General features: G+C 46.7%; 1 protein-coding gene across 1 annotated transcript in view; it reads left to right on the forward strand.

Moving 5' to 3' along the window:
* LOC126988135 (centrosome-associated protein CEP250-like) overlaps positions 1 to 21,614 on the forward strand; it is a 40,914-nt gene that overhangs the window by 4,964 nt on the left and 14,336 nt on the right. Inside the window, 16 exon segments of the mRNA XM_050845980.1 lie at positions 1,197 to 1,281; positions 2,082 to 2,203; positions 3,945 to 4,089; positions 5,440 to 5,543; positions 6,143 to 6,247; positions 7,836 to 7,976; positions 9,838 to 9,958; positions 10,766 to 10,899; positions 11,533 to 16,353; positions 16,355 to 16,579; positions 16,964 to 17,062; positions 17,451 to 17,564; positions 18,592 to 18,768; positions 19,346 to 19,597; positions 20,370 to 20,582; positions 21,299 to 21,544. Coding sequence (XP_050701937.1) covers positions 1,197 to 1,281; positions 2,082 to 2,203; positions 3,945 to 4,089; positions 5,440 to 5,543; positions 6,143 to 6,247; positions 7,836 to 7,976; positions 9,838 to 9,958; positions 10,766 to 10,899; positions 11,533 to 16,353; positions 16,355 to 16,579; positions 16,964 to 17,062; positions 17,451 to 17,564; positions 18,592 to 18,768; positions 19,346 to 19,597; positions 20,370 to 20,582; positions 21,299 to 21,544 — 7,104 coding nt within the window.

Here is a 21,614-nt window from a genome sequence, read left to right on the forward strand (position 1 = left end):
CAATCAACAAAGAATGACCTCACTTTGTTGCATAGAAAGTCTCATTAGTAAGGAAGCATATATGAATTTTCTGAGGTTAAGTTAGATTAAGTTTAGGGTATCTTCAAACACATGACAGCCAGCAGCTTATGGTATTAATCAACAAAGAATGACCTCACTTTGTTGCATAGAAAGTCTCATTAGTAAGGAAGCACATATGAATTTTCTGAGGTTAAGTTAGATTAAGTTTAGGGTATCTTCAAACACATGACAGCCAGCAACTTATGGTATCAATCAACAAAGAATGACCTCACTTTGTTGCATAGAAAGTCTCATTAGTAAGGAAGCATATATAAATTTTCTGAGGTTAAGTTAGATTAAGTTTAGGGTGTCTTCAAACACATGACAGCCAGCAACTTATTTTTTCAATCAACAAAGAATGACCTCACTTTGTTGCATAGAAAGTCACATTAGTAAGGAAGCACATGTGAATTTTCTGAATCAATCAACAAAGAATGACCTCACTTTGTTGCATAGAAAGTCACATTAGTAAGGAAGCACATATGAATTTTCTGAGGTTAAGTTAGATTAAGTTTAGGGTATCTTCAAACACATGACAGCCAGCAACTTATGGTATCAATCAACAAAGAATGACCTCACTTTGTTGCATAGAAAGTCTCATTAGTAAGGAAGCATATATGAATTTTCTGAGTCAAGACCTTTAGTAACTGTGGGTATTTCTTAGGTTAGGTTAGGTTAAGTTTAGGGTCTTCAGACACATGATAGCCAGGACCTTATAGTATAAATCAACAAAGAATGACCTCACTTTGTTGTGTAGAAAGTCTCATTAGTAAGGAAGCATATATGAATTTCCTGAGTCAAGACTTATAGTAACCATCTGAGGTTTTGTTAGATTATGTTAGGTTAAGTTTAGGGTATCTTCAAACACATGACAGCCAGCACCTTATGGTATAAATCAACAAAGAATGACCTCACCTTGTTGCATAGAAAGTCTCATTAGTAAGGAAGCATATATGAATTTCCTGAGTCATAACCTATATTAACTATTTGAGGTTTTGTTATGTTAGGTTAAGTTTAGGGTATCTTCAAACACATGACAGCCAGCACCTTAGTAGACTATAGTTCGCTGTAAGGAAGGTGTGAAGAATGTTGCCATAGCTTACTAATATAGTCGCTCTTTTTTTTCTCCCCTCCAGTTCAAGTACCTGTTGGAGGCCGTGCAGAAGAGGGGCGCCAGCCTCAGCTCCCGCTTCCTGCACATCCTCTGTACTGAAGAAGTTGGTGAGTTGCATATTTGTGTTGGAAGTCAGACTCAGGTACTAATTGTTGTCAGGAGGAATGGTACCATATATAGATGTGGTCAAGTGAGGGTGACATTTATATTTGATTTATTTTTCTTCTTTTTCTTCCTCTATCTTTTTTTTCTTTGTTTTTTGGTGAGTCGTGTGTTGGGTTTCAAGTCACTCAGGCACTAAATGTTGTCCGGGGGAAAGGTACCATATATAGATGTACTCAAGTAAAGGTGACATTTATATATATTTTTTCTTTCTCATTTTCTTCCTCTATCTTTTTTTTCTTTGTTTTTCTTTTTCTGGAAGAGTACATGATGAGGTCACTTTGGGAGCAGGGCATCACAGGTCAATAGATGTTTGCTCAGAGGAGGTGCAGGGAACAGGTTCAGGCTACAGGCAGCTACCAGTATACAGGATGGTTGACAGGTTCAGGCTACAGGCAGCTACCAGTATACAGGACCGTCGCACTCCTGAAGAGAACTTGTAAGGGTGTCAGAAATTCCTTCCCGCCAATTAAAATGCAAAGAAATTATGGCTTTTCTGGGTCAGGATAATAGAGTAACTATTTGGGTATTTCTTAGGTTAGGTTAGGTTAAGTTTAGGGTCTTCAAACACATGATAGCCAGGAACTTACGGTATAAATCAAGAATGTCAGTTAAGTTTGGGTATGACCACGTAGGCATAGTGACTGAACTGCTTGCATTGTGACCTTCCATAATGCATAACTTATAAACGTGTCCACTGAGAGTCTCCATGCTTTAGTCCAGCGATGATCTGTCTCTCCTCCAGGTGCTAGAAGTCCTTCCTGGGCCCCGAGTCAGGTGAATGGTGCTGAGTTGAGTTCACCCAGAGTATACACCACCTCCCCCAAGTCTTCCATCATCGCCTCCCCGCTCAGAGAGTTGGTGCAGGTGAGTCAGGACACGTGCACTTCATGGCTGTGTTAGAGGGTGTTATGGCTTGTGATATAGATGTGAAATGATGGAAGACTCGCATAAGTTACTCAAGCTTTCGTCTCTAAACAACTATTTCTCAAGGCCGCAAGGGAGATCAGTCGGGTTCCAGTGAGTGTTTTTGTAGGTTCAGGGTACAGAGGAAGGGTCAAACTACTACAAGGGTCATAACACTACCCATGGAAATGCCCAACACACTCCTACAAAAGCCCTGTCAAATGTGTGTTTCTTAGGTTCAGAGCACAGAGGAAGGGTCATAACACTACCCATGGAAATGCCCAACACACTCCTACAAAAGCCCTGTCAAATGTGTGTTTCTTAGGTTCAGAGCACAGAGGAAGGGTCATAACACTACCCATGGAAATGCCCAAAACTCCTAGGAAAGCCTTGTCAAATGTGTGTTTCTTAGGGTTATGGTACAGTGAAAGGGTCAAAACACTACCAGCGGGGTCATTCAACTACCCCTGGAAATCCCTAAAACTCCTAGGAAAGCCTTGTCAAATGTGTGTTTCTTAGGGTTATGGTACAGAGAAAGGGTCAAAACACTACCCCTGGAAATGCCCAAAACTCCTAGGAAAGCCTTGTCAAATGTGTGTTTCTTAGGGTTATGGTACAGAGAAAGGGTCAAAACACTACCCATGGAAATGCCCAAAACTCCTAGGAAAGCCTTGTCAAATGTGTGTTTCTTAGGGTTATGGTACAGAGAAAGGGTCACACTACCAGCGGGGTCATTCAACTACCCCTGGAAATCCCTAAAACTCCTAGGAAAGCCTTGTCAAATGTGTGTTTCTTAGGGTTATGGTACAGAGAAAGGGTCAAAACACTACCCCTGGAAATGCCCAAAACTCCTAGGAAAGCCTTGTCAAATGTGTGTTTCTTAGGGTTATGGTACAGAGAAAGGGTCATAAAACTACCCCTGGAAATGCCTAAAACTCCTAGGAAAACCTTGTTAAATGTGTGTTTCTTAGGGTTATGGTACAGAGGAAGGGTCAAACTACCAGCAGGGTCATTCAACTACCCCTGGAAATCCCTAAAATTCCTAGGAAAGCCTTGTCAAATGTGTTTTTCTTAGGCTCAGGGCACAGAGGAAGGGTCAGACTACCACAGGGGTCATAACACTACCCATGGAAATGCCCAAAACTCCTTGGAATGGCTTGTCAAATGTGTGTTTCTTAGGCTCAGGGCACAGAGGAAGGGTCAGACTACCACAAGGGTCATAACACTACCCATGGAAATGCCCAAAACTCCTAGGAAAGGCTTGTCAAATGTGTGTTTCTTAGGTTATGGTACAGAGGAAGGGTCACACTACCACAGGGGTCATTCAACTACCCTTGGAAATCACTAAAACTCCTAGGAAAGCCTTGTCAAGTGTGTTTTTCTTAGGTTCATGGTACAGAGAAAGGGTCAGCCTACCACCAGGGTCATAACACTACCCATGGAAATGCCCAAAACTCCTAGGAAAGGCTTGTCAAATGTGTGTTTCTTAGGTTATGGTACAGAGGAAGGGTCACACTACCACAGGGGTCATTCAACTACCCCTGGAAATCCCTAAAACTCCTCGGAAAGCCTTGTCAAATGTGTGTTTATTCAACTACCCCTGGAAATCCCTAAAACTCCTTGGAAAGCCCTGCCAAATACGAGCGTGCTAGGGTTCTGAAATGTCTATTAACACACCCCGTTCTCTCTTCTCCCCCTCCAGAGCCCTCACTTCCGGCTGCAGGAACTCTTGAACTCCAGGAAGCGTGAGGTCAAGCGCCTGCAGCAGCAACTCACCGCGCTGGAGTCTGACAAGCAGGAGATGACGCTCACCATATCCTCGGGGAACACCAAGGTTACAAAACTACGTGAGTGAGAGATAGTCCTTGTTTTGGTGTATGCCTGTTTCTCTATCTGTCTCTGCCTCTCACTCTTTAATGATTACAAAGCTATGTGAGTCACTCTGTTTCTCTGTCTCTAAAGGTTACAAAGCTACGTGAGTGAGAGATAGTCCTTGTTTTGGTGTCTGCCTGTCTCTCTGTCTCTGTCTCTCTCACTAATGATTACAAAGCTATGTGAGTCACTCTGTTTCTCTGTCTCTAAAGGTTACAAAGCTACGTGAGTGAGAGATAGTCCTTGTTTTGGTGTCTGCCTGTCTCTCTGTCTCTGTCTCTCTCACTCTTTAATGATTACAAAGCTATGTGAGTCACTCTGTTTCTGTGTCTCTGTCTCTAAAGGTTACAAAGCTACGTGAGTGAGAGATAGTCCTTGTTTTGGTGTCTGCCTGTTTCTCTGTCTCTCTCTCTCACTCTAATGATTACAAAGCTATGTGAGTCACTCTGTTTCTGTGTCTGTCTCTAAAGGTTACAAAGCTACATGAGTGAGAGATAGTCCTTGTTTTGGTGTCTGCCTGTTTCTCTGTCTCTCTCACTCTATAATGATTACAAAGCTATGTGAGTCACTGTTTCTCTGTCTCTAAAGGTTACAAAGCTACGTGAGTGAGAGATAGTCCTTGTTTTGGTGTCTGCCTGTTTCTCTGTCTCTGCCTCTCTCACTCTAATGATTACAAAGCTATGTGAGTCACTCTGTTTCTGTGTCTCTGTCTCTAAAGGTTACAAAGCTACATGAGTGAGAGATAGTCCTTGTTTTGGTGTCTGCCTGTTTCTCTGTCTCTGCCTCTCTCACTCTAATGATTACAAAGCTATGTGAGTCACTCTGTTTCTGTGTCTCTGTCTCTAAAGGTTACAAAGCTACGTGAGTGAGAGATAGTCCTTGTTTTTGGTGTCTGCTTGTTTCTCTGTCTCTGTCTCTCTCACTCTCATGGATTACAAAGCTTTGTGAGTGAGAGCGATTCCTTATTTTTGGTCTGTCTGTTTCTCTGTCGCTGTCTGTCTCTACCTCTGTCTCTCTCGGTCTCCAAAGATTACAAAGCTGTGTGAGTGAGAGCGATTCCTTATTTTTGGTCTGTTTCTCTGTTGCTGTCTGTCTCTGCCTCTGTCTCTCTCGGTCTCCAAAGATTACAAAGCTGTGTGAGTGAGAGCGATTCCTTGTTCTCGCTCACTTGTGTTCTTGTTCTCTACATAACTATCCAAGGGTACAGTGTAAAGCTTACTGCACCCATCTACACAGCTATCCAAGGGCACAGTGGGAAACATAACCATTGACCTGCCATACCAAACTATAATATATTTTCTGATGGTCCGTCCCTCTATGTCCAGGCGAGGAGGTGAGTCGGCTGCAGGCCAAGCTCCAAGCCACCCAGCAGCAGCAGGACGAGGTGCAGGCGCAGGCCATGATGGACGATAACCTCAAACTACAGCAGGTGTGTGTGTGTGTGTGTGTGTGTGTGTGTGTGTGTGTGTGTGTGTGTGTGTGTGTGTGTGTGTGTGTTTACCTAGTTGTAGTTTTACCGGGCCTGGGCTTACGCTCATGTGGTCCCGTCTCCGTATCTGTATTTGTCCAACTTTTCCTTAACCCAGTAGCAGCGGGGATCATGTTTCTTAATGGTCCCTCCAAGCGAGAAAAAGGAGAAAAAATCACCCCTCACACAAACCATTTCATAATATATATCAAAGCATTTGTGATCAGATTATGTATCATCTATTTTGGGAGGTTTATATCATGGCACAAATTTGGCCCGTCGCTGCTACCGGGTTAAAGCTTTGCACCAGGTTTCACTATGAGGTACTGTGAATGCTTTAAGCTAGAAAGAGGAGTTTTAGCATAGTTTCCCTTTCTCTTTTTCTCTCCTTGTCTCCCAGTCTCTCTACCTCCCCATCCGAAGAGCTTGATCATAGGGAGTTGGAAATACAGATGAAGGAGGGCAGTTGCAGTGTTTACTAGTGGTTAGCCCTTGCATCACAAACTTGAATGTTGTGTTAGTAAGCTGTGTAATGAATGTGAGTGTGGCGTGTGTTGCAGGTGAAGGAACTGGCGGCGAGGTGCTCCCAGCTGAGGAAGGAGAACACATCCCTGCAGCAGACGGACGAGAGACTGAAGGAGGAGAACGATGACCTCACTGCCCGGGTGAGCACCACTGATTAACACAACACTCACCAACACTGTCCATCCATTAGCCTGGCTTGAATGCTGTCCTAATTAGACTTATAGTTTCATATTGCTACAAGACTTCAGACAGTAGGATAGAATGCAATACCTGGGCCTAATTAGACTTATAGTTTCATATTGGTACAAGACTTCAGACATTAGGATAGAATGCAATACCTGGGCCTAATTAGACTTATAGTTTCATATTGCTACAAGACTTCAGACATTAAGATAGAATGCAATACCTGGGCCTAATTAGACTTATAGTTTCATATTGGTACAAGACTTCAGACATTAGGATAGAATGCAATACCTGGGCCTAATTAGACTTATAGTTTCATATTGCTACAAGACTTCAGACATTAAGATAGAATGCAATACCTGGGCCTAATTAGACTTATAGTTTCATATTGGTACAAGACTTCAGACATTAAGATAGAATGCAATACCTGGGCCTAATTAGACTTATAGTTTCATATTGCTACAAGACTTCAGACATTAGGATAGAATGCAATACCTGGGCCTAATTAGACTTATAGTTTCATATTGCTACAAGACTTCAGACATTAAGATAGAATGCAATACCTGGGCCTAATTAGACTTATAGTTTCATATTGGTACAAGACTTCAGACATTAGGATAGAATGCAATACCTGGGCCTAATTAGATATAGTTTCATATTGGTACAAGACTTCAGACATTAGGATAGAATGCAATACCTGGGCCTAATTAGACTTATAGTTTCATATTGGTACAAGACTTCAGACATTAGGATAGAATGCAATACCTGGGCCTAATTAGATATAGTTTCATATTGGTACAAGACTTCAGACATTAGGATAGAATGCAATACCTGGGCCTAATTAGATATAGTTTCATATTGCTACAAGACTTCAGACATTAGGATAGAATGCAGTACCTGGGCCTAATTAGATATAGTTTCATATTGGTACAAGACTTCAGACATTAAGATAGAATGCAATACTTGAGCCATTTTCTCAACTCAATTGTAATCATCTGTTTGCTCAAGAAGAGTGTATCAAGACGCCTCTCCACCTGAAACTGACCTCTCTTGGCCACTCTTTGCTTTTGTCTATTATGGGAGCGGTGAGTAGCGGGCTTTTTTTATTTATTTATTTATTTTTTATACAGTTTTAGTTACCCTTGAGCCGTCCCCTTTGCTGTTAAAAAAAAAGAGGAAAGAAACAAAGAGACAGATTCTTCTTCCTCTTCCAGAACTCCTGATACCCTATGCCCCTGTCCACCCAGCAGTGAATGGGTACCAGGTATTAATCAGGGGTTGTGTCCCGTCTCCTGGGATCTGTTCCCTTCTATAATTCCTTCCCCTTCTGTCTCTCTCCGGCATATGACCACAGATGTTGCACCGACTGAACGAAACTCCCTTCTATAATTCCTTCCCCTTCTGTCTCTCTCCGGCATATGACCACAGATGTTGCGCCGACTGAATGAAACTCTCCCTTCTCCTATAATTCCTTCCCCTTCTGTCTCTCTCCGGCATATGACCACAGATGTTGCGCCGACTAAACCAAACTTTCCAACTTTCCAGAACTCCTCCTTGCGCCAACAGCTGCTGCACATTCGCCTGGACAAAGACCGCCTGGAGGGGGAAGTGAGCTCGCTGAGAGAGGCGAAGTTTGAGAATGAAAGCCTTATAGAGAGCCAGGCCAGCGACATCAGGGAAATGAAGGTAGGTGTGTTCAGAGGCCAGACACTTCTCCACCTCAAATTGACCTCTCTTTTTCCGGTCACCCTTCAATACTTTCTACCTCCTGTAGGTTTTATTGACTGCGTATCGTTGCTTTTATCGTGTATTTTATTTTTAACTGGTTTTATATAGTTTTAACCCGGTAGCAGCGACGGGCCAAATTTGTGGCTTTACCGTGTAGCAGCGACCGGGCAAATTTGTGGCTTTACCGTGTAGCAGCGACAGGGCAAATTTGTGGCTTTACCGTGTAGCAGTGACAGGGCAAATTTGTGGCTTTACCGTGTAGCAGCGACAGGCCAAATTTGTGGCTTTACCGTGTAGCAGCGACGGGCCAAATTTGTGCAATGAAATAAACCCCCCAAATAGATGATACATAATCTGATCACAAATGCTTTGATATATATTATGAAATAGTTTGTGTGAGGGGTGATTTTTTTCTCATTTTTCTCGCTGGGAGGGACCATTAAGAAACATGGTCCCCGCTGCTATCGGGTTAAAATACAAGTCTTTTTTTGGAATATATCAGGCGCGTATGACCCCGCAGTTGCGCCGCCACAACAAAACACCACAATAATCTAATCTAATCACTATGTGGGGGCTTTGTGGTGCAGTGGTTAGCACACTTGGCTCACAACTGAGAGAGCCCGGGTTCGATTCCCGGGCGGAGTGGAAAAATTTGGGCGGCTTTTCCGAAACCGTACGCTCCTGTCCACCCAGCAGTGAATGGGTACCAGGTATTGATTGGGGGTTGTGTCCCGTCTCCTGAGATCTGTTCCCTTCTGCTATAATTCCTTCCCTTTCTGTCTCTCTCCGGCACATGGCCACAGATGTTGCGCCCACTAAACAAAACTTTCTAATCACTATGTTCTGTTATAGGAGCAGTTCTTCGTGTTTTTTCTTCTCATATCGTCATCCTCATAAAATAATCGCCTAAGTCATTTGTAAGCGATTTCCAGGTTTTTTCCTACATCAATTTTTAACTTGGTAGCAGCGGGGATCATGTTTCTTAATGGTCCCTCTAAGCGAGAAAAATAAGAAAAAAATCATCACTCATACAAACCATTTCATAATATATATCAAAGCATTTGTGATCAGATTATGTATCATCTATTTTTGGGGTTTATATTATGACACAAATTTGGCCCTTTGCTGCTACACGGTAAAGCCACAAATTTGGCCCTTTGCTGCTACATGGTAAAGGTACAAATTTGGCCCGTCGCTGCTACATGGTAAAGCCACAAATTTAGCCCGTCATTGCTACACGGTAAAGCTACAAATTTGGCCCTTTGCTGCTACATGGTAAAGGTACAAATTTGGCCCTTTGCTGCTACATGGTAAAGCTACAAATTTGGCCCGTCACTGCTACACGGTAAAGCCACAAATTTGGCCCGTCACTGCTATACGGTAAAGCTACAAATTTGGCCCGTCGCTGCTACACGGTAAAGCCACAAATTTGGCCCGTCACTGCTACACGGTAAAGCAACAAATTTGGCCCGTCACTGCTACACGGTAAAGCTACAAATTTGGCCCGTCACTGCTACATGGTAAAGCTACAAATTTGGCCCGTCGCTGCTACACGGTAAAGCCACAAATTTGGCCCTTTGCTGCTACACGGTAAAGCCACAAATTTGGCCCTTTGCTGCTACATGGTAAAGCAACAAATTTGGCCCGTCACTGCTACACGGTAAAGCTACAAATTTGGCCCGTCACTGCTATATGGTAAAGCTACAAATTTGGCCCGTCGCTGCTACCGGGTTAAGCATGCGATGCCCATTTTAGTATAGTTGCCTTGGTCATTCAGGGTTTTGATGATGATGATGATGATGGTCCCTTCTCATTCCAGACTCAACTTGAGGAGCTGCGTCAGTACCTCATGGACCACAAGAGTGCGAGTGTCTCCATCGAGGAGTCGTTTGGGAACTCTCCGCTCCATTTCTCCTCCAGCCATTCTTCAAGTGTCTCAGGTCGGTGCAAACTCAAGTTACTCTTATGCTATTGTCATCATTTCCCCAGTGCCAGGACTTGTCAACTTGCTCTCCTTGTAACAGGTCCCCACAGTGTTTACGTCCCACAGTACTGGCAGTCTTACCCAACGTTGCCAGATTGTTGTACTCAGCCTCTTTTTATTTATTTTTTCATTTATTTTTATTATATAGCAAAGGAGACAGCACAAGGGGACACAAAAAAAGGAAACCATGAAAAAGAAAAAAAAAAGAAAAAGCCCGCTACTTGCTGCTCCAGTAAAGAATCTGAAGAGGTGGCCGAAAGAGCGGTCAATTATTACCGACTTCTGAACCCAAAGCTGTCTCCTCCTCCCCAATAACGAGATTTATTTATATTTATCGTTAAAATAGTTAATTCCTGATGTTTCTTGGCAATAGTTATGCGTCAGAAACCGGTAAATTCTATGCTCTGAGTATGATAACCTGGCAGCAGTGGTCTTGCCTCTTGTTGTCACACACTGCCAGAAGTAATGTTTTGTCTGGAGACTCAACCTTAACCCAGTAGCAGCGACGGGCCAAAGTTGTGGCTGTACCGTGTAGCAGCGACGGGCCAAATTTGTGCCCACCAAAATAGATGATACATAATCTGATCACAAATGCTTTGATATATAATATGAAATGGTTTGTGTGAGGGGTGATTTTTTCTCATTTTTCTCACTTGGAAGGACCATTAAGAAACATGATCCCCGCTGCTACTGGGTTAATTTTGCACATGCAGAAAACAGTGTGTTGATGTGCAATGCTTACTGAAGCTTGGTATTCCCTCAGGCGAGGAGAACATGGCCGAGGCCGTGGTGGAGAAGGTGCTGAAGGAGGAGCTAATACAGCTGCAGCTCCAACACTCAGCGCTGCAGCAGGACTTTGACGCGGCCGCCACCACGAGAGACCAGCTGACCCAACAGGTACCTCGGCTTTCTGGTGTAGTTGTCTTTAAGAAGGGCTTTTGTACTGGCAGTCTTGGGTAAACAATCAATTTATTATATCATCTTGAACTTCCCCTCCAAAGAAATGTTAGTGAGTGGTCCGTGTGGCCAGCAGGCGAGGGAAAGGTTTGAACCCCAGCCCAGCCCAGAATACTGATGAAAGCAGGCAGTGGATGCCTGTCTTCTTTTTTACGTAGAGAGAGAGAAAAAGAGAGAGTATTACGTATTATATTCAGAAGCGATGTTTGAAATTTGGCGCGCGCAGCCAGATTGGATACGGGGCAGGGTGCTGTTGTTGCCCGGCCGTAGTGAAGGGGTTAAGGTGGTGTGGCTGATGATTAAGCAGTTCAGTGGAGGACATTACTTCATGGCTTACAGAGTGTGCACTGCAGAGTGCCTGAGAGGGTCACTCCCCCCCTCAGCCACTCTATAAATTTTGAAGCAAGTAATTGTTCCTTTCTCTTAGCACAACCCTTGCTTGAAGGAAGCCTCTATACAGCACAGAAAGATAATCTTAGAGCTGCCAGTGGCTGTAGCAGTCAGTACTGTACACATACCTTTAAGGTGAGAATTAATGCAACACTTCTTGTGTCTTTCTGTACCCCTCAACAGGCAGCTGCCCAGGAGGAACACATGAGGTGCCTGGCCCAGGAGGTGGAGGACAAGGCCCGTTCCCTCGCCTCACTCACAGAACAGCTGAGTGGAGCGCAGGACACCATCAACGCTATGTTGAAGGAAAAGGAAAAGCTGTTACAGGACTTTGAAAGTGAAAAAGTGTCACTAAGTGGTGTGATCAAGGCGCAGGAAGACTCCCTGTCAGCCCTGCAGCAGCAAGTCAAGGAAAGCATGGAGGAAAACACTCGGGAAAAGTCCGCCCTGGCCACGACCATCACACTGAAGGAGGAGGAGTGCAAGGACCTGCAGAGGAGACTGGAGGACACTCACAGGACCTCTGAGGAAGACAAGGTGAAGTTTGCCAGCATCCTGCAGGAGAAGGAGCAGTGCATCGCAGACCTCAAGGAACAGATGGGTCACCTCAGGACGCACATGTCTGAGGAGAAGGCTGCGCTGGAGGCCCAGGTCAAGCTGACTGAGGAGGCGACCCACAACCAGAAGGTGGCAATGGAATCTACCGTGAAACTGTTGGTGGAAGAAAAAGACGGAGAGATTCAGAGAAAGGAAAAGTGCATTGCAAAACTTGAGAGTGAAAAAGACAGCCTGTTGAAGATGCACCAGGAAGAAAGGAGTTTGCTGGCCACCACGGCCGAGGAACACAAGCGTGCCCTGGAAGCACTACAGCAGAGGCTTGACAGTGTGACAGGGCAGCACACCACTGATAAAGAGAAGCTGGAGAGTGAGCTCAGGTGTTCACAAGAGTCCTGTTCTTCACTGGTGCAGGAGTTGCAGGCAGCCCAAGACAGTCATGAGGCACAGCTGGCCAAACAACAGCTCTTGGTGCAGGAGAAAATGACGGAAGTAACTTGTCTGGAAAAACAAATTGAAACCCTGAAAGAAATCCAAGAGGACTTGCAGAGGAAGTCTGAGGTTGAAGTCCAGAGGCTGTCAGCAAGCCTTGAGGCTGAGCAGCAGTGTGTTGCTGAGCTGAGGCAGGAGGCTGCTGCCCTCTTGGAGGCAAGGAGTAGAGACACTGACTGCCTTGACAGGCTGAGGGAGTCCAATGAAATGCTTGACAAAGAGATCAAGGAACTCAAGGATTGTACAGTCACTTTACAAAACAGCAAGCAAGTGTTGGAGGGAGAGAAAGTGGAGTTGATCACCAACCTGCAAGAGAAAGAAAAATACATCTCAGAACAGAAGGAAGAAATTGTCAAACTGAGAGACCAGGTGACTGAAGAAAGGGCCGCTGCTGAGGGCAAGATTAAGACCTTAGAAAAGGACTCTTATGATGGGCAACAGAAAATGGAGTCCACGGTGGAGGAGAGGGAGAAAATAATACAGGAAAAGGAAAACCTCATTGCAGAACTCCAAAGTGAAAAAGACAGCTTGTCCAAGATGCTCCATGAAGAAGAGTGTTTGCTGGCCACCAGGGCTGAAGAACACCGGAGTGCCCTGGAGGCACTGCACCAGAAGCTGGACGCTGAGACAAGCCAGCGGAGTTTGCTGGCCACCACAGCAGAGGAACACAGGCGTGCCCTTGAAGCACTACAGCAGAGGCTTAACATTGTGACAGGGCAGCACACCACTGATAAAGAGAAGCTAGAGAGTGAGCTCAGGTGTTCACAAGAGTCCTGTTCTTCACTGGTGCAGGAGTTGCAGGCAGCCCAAGACAGTCATGAGGCACAGCTGGCCAAACAACAGCTCTTGGTGCAGGAGAAAATGACGGAAGTAACTTGTCTGGAAAAACAAATTGAAACCCTGAAAGAAATCCAAGAGGACTTGCAGAGGAAGTCTGAGGGTGAGGCTAAGAGGCTGTCAGCAAGCCTTGAGGCTGAGCAGCAGTGTGTTGCTGAGCTGAGGCAGGAAGTTGCTGCCCTCATGGATACAAAGTGTAAAGACATTGACTGCCTTGACAGGCTGAGGGAGTCCAATGAGAAGCTTGACAAAGAGATGAAGGAACTCAAGGATCATGCTGGCAGAGCTGACCACAGCAAGCAAGTGTTGGAGGGAGAGAAAGTGGAGTTGATCACCAACCTACAAGAGAAAGAAAAATACATCTCAGAACAGAAGGAAGAAATTGTCAAACTGAGAGACCAGGTGACTGAAGAAAGGGCCGCTGCTGAGGGCAAGATTAAGACCTTAGAAAAGGACTCTTATGACGGACAACAGAAAATGGAGTCCACAATTAAATCTGTGATGGAGGAGAGGGAGAAAACAATACAGGAGAAGGAAAACCTCATTGCAGAACTCCAAAGTGAAAAAGACAGCTTGTCCAAGATGCTCCATGAAGAAGAGTGTTTGCTGGCCACCAGGGCTGAAGAACACCGGAGTGCCCTGGAGGCACTGCACCAGAAGCTGGACGCTGAGGCAGACCAGCACACTACAGAAAAGAAAAAGCTGGACAGTGAGGTGCTTGACCTTACAAAGAAAGTGGAGACCCTGGAAAAAGTCAAAGAGGACTTGCAGAGGAAGTCTGAGGGTGAGGCTAAGAGGCTGTCAGCAAGCCTTGAGGCTGAGCAGCAGTGTGTTGCTGAGCTGAGGCAGGAAGTTGCTGCCCTGATGGACACAAAGTGTAAAGACACTGACTGCCTTGACAGGCTGAGGGAGTCCAATGAGAAGCTGGACAAAGAGATGAAGGAGCTCAAGGATCATGCTGGCAGAGCTGACCACAGCAAGCAAGTGTTGGAGGGAGAAAACTCCAAGTTGGCCGCCGACCTGCAGGAAAAAGGTGAGTGCATCGCAGGCTTGAAGGAAGAGCTTGATAGACTCAGAACCCAGATCACTGCAGAGAAGGCGGCTGCCGAGGCCAAGTTGAAGACGATAGAAAACGATTCTCATGAGAGACAGCAAACAATGGAATGCACAATAAAATCCTTTACAGAAGAAAAGGCACAAGAAATTCAGGAGAAGGAAAACCTCATTGCAGAACTCCAAAGTGAAAAAGACAGCTTGTCCAAGATGCTCCATGAAGAAAAGTGTTTGCTGGCCACCAAGACTGAGGAACTCAGGGGTGTGCTGGAGGCACTGCACCAGAAGCTGGACGCTGAGACAAGCCGGCACGATGCAGTAAGGGAAAAGCTGGAACGTGAAGGGCTTGACCATATAAAGAAAGTGGAAACACTGAATGTAACCGTAGAGGACTTGCAGAGGAAGTCTGAGGCTGAAGTCCAGAGGCTGTCAGCAAGCCTTGAGGCTGAGCAGCAGTGTGTTGCTGAGCTGAGGCAGGAAGTTGCTGCCCTGATGGACTCAAGGAGCAGAGACACTGACCACACTGTCAGGCTGAGGGAATCTAATGATGAGCTCAACAAGGAGGTGGCTGTGCTGAAGGGCAGTCTTGCTGAGGTGACTGAAAAATACTCGACACTTCAGCGAGAGAGCGGCGAGGCTGCGCACCACCACAAGACTGAAGTGTCACGCCAGGAAGAACGGCTTGCAGAAAAAGAGGGAGCCCTCTCGTTGCTACTCAAGGAAGTGGAAGATAGCAAGCAAGTGTTTGAGGAAGAGAAGTCCAAGTTAGCCGCTGACCTGGAGGCAAGGGAGGAACGCATCACTCAGTTAAGGAAAGAAATCTGTGAAGCTGGAACTCAAATGGAAAAAGAAAAGTCCGCTCATGATGCCCAGGTGAAGGTGATGGAAGGGGAGTCCGGCGGTGAAAAGCAGAGGTTGGAAGCCACGGTCCAGGCCATCAAAGAGGAAAAAGCAAGAGTGATTCAAGGCCTGGAGGAGCTTGTGGCAGAGCTTCAGAGGGAAAAGGACGAGGTGCGTCAGAGCCACCAGGAAGAAAAGTGTGCGCTGACAGAGATGGCCGAGGAACACAAGGCGGCACTCGTGGCACTGCAGGGAAGACTTGAAGACCTGACCAGCCAGCACAGGGCAGAGAAGGAACAGCTTGAGAGTGACCTCCAGGCCACGCAGACGGCTCGGCAGGAAGCGGAGACAAAGTCTGTCGAGGCGTACAGAGAATCCATCCAAGAACTCTCCGAGGAAGTTGCCAGACTGAAGGGTTGCGTCGCAGAGCAGAAAGAGAAGTACTTGTTGCTGAGGGAGGAGACGGAGGAAGCCACCCAGCACCACACCAGCCAAGAGGAAGCCCAGGCAAGGCAGCAGCTGGAGGTTGAGCAGACTCTTCGCACTGAAATGGAACACTGTAAGCAAGTGTTTGAGGAGGAGAAGCTGTCCCTCGCCACCACCGCAAGAGAGAGAGAGGAGACCATCGTGCAGCTGAGGGAGGAGAAGCTGTCCCTGGCCACCACTGCAAGAGAGAGAGAGGAGACCATCGTGCAGCTGAGGGAGGAGAAGCTGTCCCTGGCCACCACCGCAAGAGAGAGAGAGGAGACCATCGTGCAGCTGAGGGAGGAGAAGCTGTCCCTGGCCACCACTGCAAGAGAGAGAGAGGAGACCATCGTGCAGCTGAAAGAGGAGAAGCTGTCCCTGGCCACCACCGCAAGAGAGAGAGAGGAGACCATCGTGCAGCTGAAGGAGGAGAAGCTGTCCCTGGCCACCACTGCAAGAGAGAGAGAGACCATCGTGCAGCTGAGGGAGGAGAAGCTGTCCCTGGCCACCACCGCAAGAGAGAGAGGAGACCATCGTGCAGCTGAAGGAGGAGAAGCTGTCCCTGGCCACCACCGCAAGAGAGAGAGAGGAGACCATCGTGCAGCTGAAGGAGGAGAAGCTGTCCCTGGCCACCACCGCAAGAGAGAGAGAGGAGACCATCGTGCAGCTGAAGGAGGAGAAGCTGTCCCTGGCCACCACCATAAGAGAGAGAGAGGAGACCATCGTGCAGCTGAGGGAGGAGATCAAGCAGCTGACTGGACGGCTGGGTGCAGAACAGGACGCCTTGCAGCGACAGGCGGACACCAACAGACAAACACTTGAGCACGAGCGGCTGTTGATGAGCAGCAAGACTGAGGACACACTCTTGGGCCAGCAGCAGGAGGTCAGCAGCCTCCAGAAGGACCTACAGCAGGCCAAGAAGCAGCTAACTGATGCCACACACAACCTGCAGCAGCACCAGGCAGAGGTTGCTGCACTCGCCCAAAAGGTGAGGCTGGGACACTAGGAATATGACGAACAGTGCTGGGAGGTGGTGGTCGGTATTGTAAGACTTTAGCTTCTCACATCAGCTATTTCTAAAGGTCAAAGAGGGGATCAGTCGGGCTCTAATGGATGTTTCTTTAGGTTCGTGGTACAGAATAAGGGTCAAACTACCACCAGGGTCATAAAACTACTCCTGGATATGCCCAAAATTCCTACGAAAGCCTTGGCAAATATGTGAACTTGGGCGACGAAATGTTTAGTAACGAAATGTTTAATAATACAGCCCACTAGTGTGTCTTCCTTTAGTCAGCCGAAATACTGTACCCACATAGCATTAGATTACCTTTCTCTAGTGAGCAGAAGATGCCTGTAACTGTCTGTTCTCTAGTTGGCAGTGACTGAGGCCGAGAGCAAGAAACACCACTCCCGCGTGCTGGCCCTGGAGAGCCAGACCATCGACAAGGAGAAGGCGGTGGCAGCCTCAGAGGTAAGTACTTGGATTTGGTGTGCAGGAAGGCCAAGGAAGACGTGGAGAAAGGTGGTGGAGGAAGATATCAGGAGGCTGAGCATCATGGAAGAAATGGCTATGGACCGGCAACAGTGGAGGAGGCTCATGTCCCGTCCAACCCCACCATAGGGAATAAATGGACGTTAAACGATGAGGAGGAGGAGGAGGAGGAGGAGGAGGAGGAGCTGGCAAACATTGGAGTAATACTTGGGTGTGGAGTCGGCGTCTGTGAAAATATCTCCTACTGTGACTCATTTGCAATAGTGTGGTGGTAATGGTGTAGTGGCCAGACCCCCCACCCCACCCCACCCCACCCCCCGCTGTGACAAGGCAAGGGGTGTATGTGCTAACCCTGGCGTCCCCACAGGAGGAGCTGCGTCGCGTGGAGCGTGAGGCTGAGAAGACCGTCCAGAGCCTGAAGGAGGAGGTGCGGGCTGCCAAGGAGAAGGCCAAGCTGGAGAGAGGCGCGGCAGACACAATCGTGAGTACATGTTATGCTTCTTCTTTTTCTTTTTTCTTTTCTTCTTCTTCTTCTTCTTCTTCTTCTTCTTCTTCTTTTTTTCAGCAAAGGCAACAGTTCAAAGACACACACAATAATAAAACAATATTAAAAAAAAGCCCACTACTTACTGCTCTTAAAGATTACAGAGTGGCCACAAGAGAGGTCAATTCCGGGAGGACACTAAACTAACAAATAGGGGAGCATACGCCTGGGGTCACGTTGCTTCACTCCCTAGCCTGCTGTCCTTACCAAACTCTGACACGTAAATAAAAATCAAGTTAGTCGAGCCGTCTGACCTACAACTATTTTTACACTAAGCTCACAAATGGGGGAGCATACGCCTGGGGTCACGTTGCTTCACTCATGCTAAATCCTCACTTAGTCTGCTTCCAAGCCTCTATATCTCTCTGTGGGAAGCTATATTTCTTTGTCTCTTAACCCGGTAGCAGCGACGGGCCAAATTTGTGGCTTTACCGTGTAGCAGTGACGGGCCAAATTTGTGGCTTTACCGTGTAGCAGTGAGGGGCCAAATTTGTGGCTTTACCGTGTAGCAGTGACGGGCCAAATTTGTGGCTTTACCGTGTAGCAGTGACGGGCCAAATTTGTGGCTTTACCGTGTAGCAGTGAGGGGCCAAATTTGTGGCTTTACCGTGTAGCAGTGACGGGCCAAATTTGTGGCTTTACCGTGTAGCAGTGACGGGCCAAATTTGTGGCTTTACCGTGTAGCAGTGACGGGCCAAATTTCTGCCATGATATAAACCCCCCAAATAGAAGATGCATAAACTGATCACAAATGCTTTGATATATATTATGAAATGGTTTGTGTGAGTGATGATTTTTTCTCATTTTTCTCGCTTAGAGGGACCATTAAGAAACATGATCCCCGCTGCTACCGGGTTAAGCATCTTCCCTTCCTCAATTTTTTTACTGTGTCGTGTGTTTCTGGTGTTTATTCCTTCTCTTAGTCAATCTACTTTTCTGTTATTTCTCTTAACTTATCCCGCAGAGGAAGACATACAAGACTGAGGTTGAGAAGCTAACACTGCGGGCCGCCGAGTGGGAGCGCGAGAAGAAGGAGAGAGAAATCCTGCAGAAGAAATACGAGACTGCCAAAAAGAAGCTCGGGGAGACTGTCACGCACCTTGATGAGGCGCGCACTGCTAACAGACACTACCAGCAGCAGGTGCGTGAATGTAAAGGCCCACCCAGCCATACTCATCATCATCTTCATTTTGTTTACCGTCCCTGTTCACTGTTCCTGAGCGGTTGGACGCTTTAAGACTCTCCTCCATTCTGCTCTGTCTTCTGCCCAATGCTCACCCAATCCCATCAATGCCAAGTCTTCCTGTATACACCTTCTCCACGTTTTCCTAGGCCTACCAACTGGTCTTCCTTCTACCTCCATTCTACTCTGTCTTCTGCCTGATGCTCATCCAATCCCATCAGTGCCAAGTTTTCCTGTATACACCTTCACATTTTCCTAGGTCTACCAACTGGTCTCCTTCCTTCTGCCTCCAATCTCTCCACAACTCCCAGCACTGTATCCTCACCTACCCTCTTTATATGTCCAAACCAATGGAGTCTTTCCCTTCTGAGCACTGTTTCCAGATCCATCTATAATCTCTTTTAAAATCCTCCCTCAGTCAAGCATATCATAACCTTTGGGAAGGTCACAAGAGACAGCCTTTAACATGAGACTGAGTGGTCGCTTCGGTGGGTACTGTGACGTCTTTGATGATGCAATCCTTCTCCTTACACAGCTGAGCCAAGTCAAGGAGTGCATGAAGAAGCTTGAGGAAAGTGTACAGAGGGAGAAACTGAAAGGCATAGAGGCGCAAAATAGAGTGCTTGAGGTCGAGGGGAAGTACCAGCCGCTCAAGGAGAAGAATCATGAACAGGAAAACACCATCAAGAGGCTCGGCGCAGAGAAACGCTCCATGGAAATGCAGCTCCACCACGCCGAGGCTCAGATCAAGGAGCACAAGAAATTGCAGAGGCGGGAGAGCTTCTGGGTGAGTACTATTATTATTATCATTATTATTAGTATTGTTGTAAGCTATTTTCTCTCTATGTCAAGGAAAAAAGCTAAAATTGACCCTTGGATGAAAATTCTGAGGTACTGTACGTCGGATTATCGGATGTTTTTTTTTATTTTATTATTATTATTTTTTTTTACAGCAGAGGAGTCAGCTCAAGGGCATAAAAAAAGGAAACAAATGTGAAAAAAAAGCCTGCTACTCACTGATCCTAAAAAGAGTTAGAGGACTGCCTGAAAGTTAGGTCAATTTCGGGAGAAGAGGTGTCCTGATACCCTCCTCTTGAAAGATTATTATTATTATTATTATTTTATTTTTTTTAAAGCTAAAGAAACCGCTCAAGGGGAACAAAAAAAGATGTAAAAAGAGCTCACTAATCACTGTTCCCACAAAAATAATGAGCAGCCAAAAGGGAGGTCAATTACTGTTTGTTTCTGCCACCTGGGGGGGGGGCTTCGTGGTGCAGTGGTTAGCACACTCGGCTCACAACTAAGAGAGCCCGGGTTTGATTCCCGGGTGGAGTGGAAAAATTTGGGTGGCTTTTCCGATACCCTGCGCCCCTGTCCACCCAGCAGTGAATGGGTACCAGGTATTAATCGGGGGTTGTGTCCCGTCTCCTGGGGTCTGTTCCCTTCTATAATTCCTTCCCCTTTTATCTCTCCGGCATATGACCACAGATGTTGCGCCGACTAAACGAAACTTTCCAACTTTTTTGCCGCCTGTAACGAGTGATCTTGTCCATCCCCAGGAGCAGGAGGTCCCGGCGTCCTCCTCCAACAGACTGACGCGGATGTCCATATCAGACAGTCAGGTCCTGGGCCGCAGGACCACGCGTTCTGCCACCACCTCCTCCTCAGCGGACGAGTACCTTGGGTGCAACGACTCCACGGAAAAGCTGCTGCCAAAGAAGAGGACCAGGGACCATTTGCAGCGAGGGTCGGCATCAAGCAAAGATGACTCGGTTAGTATCATCACTATTGTTTCCTTTTTTTTATTATTATTATTATTATTATTATTATTATTAGTAGTAGTTTGCTCTTTAACTGCTTTCTCTACTGCACGCGTCCATGCACGTGTCCAGTCAGTGAGGGCAGACTCAAAACCCATACCAGTGTTAGGATGCACAGACTCATCATGCCCTCAATCTTGTCATCTCTTATCCTACACATGACTTGTACTGTTCTTTCACCTGTAACCCGTCCGCTGCGATTGGCACAGATTTGTCCTTCACTGGTAGCCTGGTAACACATACTCCCAGGTCTTTCTCTGCCTCTGTGGTGGATAGTGGAGTGTTTCCCATGTGGTATTGGTGTGCTGGATATCCCTTAACTGGTAGCCTGGTAAGATACACTCCCAGGTCTTTCTCTGCCTCTGTGGTGGATAGTGGAGTGTTTCCCATGTGGTATTGGTGTGCTGGATATCCCTTAACTGGTAGCCTGGTAAGATACACTCCCAGGTCTTTCTCTGCCTCTGTGGTGGATAGTGGAGTGTTTCCCATGTGGTACTGGTGTGCTGGATATCCCCTCCCAAGATGCAGGACTTTACATATTTCTTCATTGAATTGTAGCAGCCACTTTTTGGTCCACTCCTGTAGCTTGGTGTTGTCTTATTGTAGGAAATCCAGTCAAGGGGTTAAGTTACCTGAACTCTAAACGCAGAAAAAACTCCATATTGCAGGTCTTCCTCAAGCCTAAGAGCCAGACCATGGTCGCTGGGGGTGGCAGCATCAGCAGCGATGAGAGAGTGGCCCAGCGCGAGGCCCTGGCAGCACCCTCGGACACCCAGACCAAGCGTCCCGGTCTTCCCCCGCCAGAAATCATCTTGGACCACTCGCTGGGGAAATCCATCCCCCGCAGCATGCACTTCCGCTGTGACGAGGAGGAGGAGGAGCTCTTCAACAACAAGTACCTCCATGACATGAAGGTGAGGAGGCAGTGTTGCTGGTGTGGCATCACTGTGTGCTGCCCCAGTCATGACCTTACTCTCTGTGTGT

The sequence above is a fragment of the Eriocheir sinensis genome, chromosome 68 (genome assembly GCF_024679095.1).
Source record: "Eriocheir sinensis breed Jianghai 21 chromosome 68, ASM2467909v1, whole genome shotgun sequence".
Lineage (NCBI taxonomy): Eukaryota > Metazoa > Arthropoda > Malacostraca > Decapoda > Varunidae > Eriocheir > Eriocheir sinensis.